Raw genomic sequence first — 1503 nt, 5'->3', positions numbered from 1 at the left:
TGGGTAATAGGAACACAACAATGAGCAAAACACAGAAATTCCTTCCCTTGTGGAGCTCACGTTCTAGCCAGGAGAAGACAGACTGCACATGCACAAGTGAGTGTATGAGATGTTGGAAGATATGAAGTATGATGGGGAAACAGAGCTGAGTGGGGGAGGGAGACAAAAATTCTTTGCTTTACCAAACTGTAGTCTGGCTCCTCCCAGGCCCATCTACGCAATTTGTAAAAAATAGTGTTAGCACAAAATCCTGCTAAATCAGTATAGAGAACCCCTCACCCCATTTGATTCCCTTCAGTGTCTGAAGAGGTTCCTCATCTTCCACCACCCCTCAGGTGATGTCTGGTTACCCTGGCCTATCTTCAGCAGGAATCCTGTTAGATTGGTTTAGCTAGAATCCTCCTCATCCCTGATGTTTCTTTTTAGTAATTTTCCACTCAGTAACCCTTACCCTGTTCCTGGACTATAGAGTCTCACTTGCCCATGCTGTATTGGAAGTTGAATCCAGTCTTTCTCTCTTACAGCAAAATTTCATTGCCATGGCCCCTCATACCTACCTGGATGCTCCTAAATAGTGTGCCTTACCTGGCCTTAACAACTATCATTAAATATTTTTCTTCTTTAACAGGGATCAAGAGTACTAGGGATCAGGGACTAAAATTTTAAACAGGGTGGTAAAGGAAGTCCACCCTGAGAAGGTGACTTCTGAGGCTGACACCCATCTGGATACCTGGGGGAAGGGTGTGCCAGGCAGAGGTAGCAGCCAGCACCAAGGTCCTGAGGTGGGCTTGGACCTAGTGTAATCATGGAAATCTGAGGAAGCCGGTATGGTTAAAGCAGAGATCTGCAGGGTAAGTGTGGGTTGGAAGGGGCCAGACTCACCAAAGTTGGAGTTGCAGAAGGCTGTCTGAGGGTGGGGTGGGGCACAGGTGCAGGCCCTGCTGGGGTCTATCAGTGACAGCAACAACAGGATGCCAGAAGCCAGAGGCACAAAGGGGGCCATGGTGGATTCTGTTGGGGGCAAGAGAGGTCAGGCAGTCCCTAGCTTAGTTTTATCTGCTGACTTGGGAAACCTAATGGAGATTAGGGTACTAGGTTTGGGGTTGGGGGGCCCAGAGAAGTTTAGGGCTTCAAAGGGTTGGGAGAGTTTGAGGGGGTGTGGAGTTTGGGTGATATAAGGGACTGAGCTGGAGGATTATGGGGTTGTGGCAGTTGGTGAATAAGGTGGCTGGGAAGTTTGAGGATTTAAGGGGGTTGGGGAAACCTGAAGGTTGAGGAGTTTGGGGTGGGGAATTTGAGGATTGGGGTAACTGGAGGAATTTGGGAGAGGTTGGGAGTATAGGAGTTGTGCATATTAAGAGAGAGGGCTGCCAGGCGTGGTGGCGCACACCTGTAATCCCAGCACTCGGGAGGCTGAGGCAGGAGGATCGCTGGGAGTTTGAGACCAGCCTGGGCTACATAGTGAGTTCCAGGTCAGACTCAACTACATAGTGAGACCCTGTC

The 1503-nt window shown here is 49.5% G+C and overlaps 2 protein-coding genes across 2 annotated transcripts in view; one reads left to right on the top strand and one right to left on the bottom strand.

The window, feature by feature from the left end:
• Syn1 (synapsin I) overlaps nucleotides 1-1503 on the top strand; it is a 59493-nt gene that overhangs the window by 47350 nt on the left and 10640 nt on the right. The gene's annotated exons all lie outside the window — the stretch shown is intronic.
• The window catches only part of Timp1 (TIMP metallopeptidase inhibitor 1), a 5108-nt gene that overhangs the window by 2652 nt on the left and 953 nt on the right, over nucleotides 1-1503 (bottom strand). Inside the window, exon 2 of the mRNA XM_010606426.3 lies at nucleotides 883-1011. Within this exon, the coding sequence (XP_010604728.1) occupies nucleotides 883-1003 (121 nt within the window). The 5' untranslated portion in view covers nucleotides 1004-1011. The remainder of the gene's footprint in view (nucleotides 1-882; nucleotides 1012-1503) is intronic.

The sequence above is a fragment of the Fukomys damarensis genome, unplaced genomic scaffold (genome assembly GCF_012274545.1).
Source record: "Fukomys damarensis isolate Sample0158 unplaced genomic scaffold, DMR_v1.0_HiC HiC_scaffold_39, whole genome shotgun sequence".
NCBI classification, from domain to species: domain Eukaryota; kingdom Metazoa; phylum Chordata; class Mammalia; order Rodentia; family Bathyergidae; genus Fukomys; species Fukomys damarensis.
Note: the sequence above shows the minus strand (reverse complement) of the source record. Positions and strands in the feature narration are given on the sequence as shown.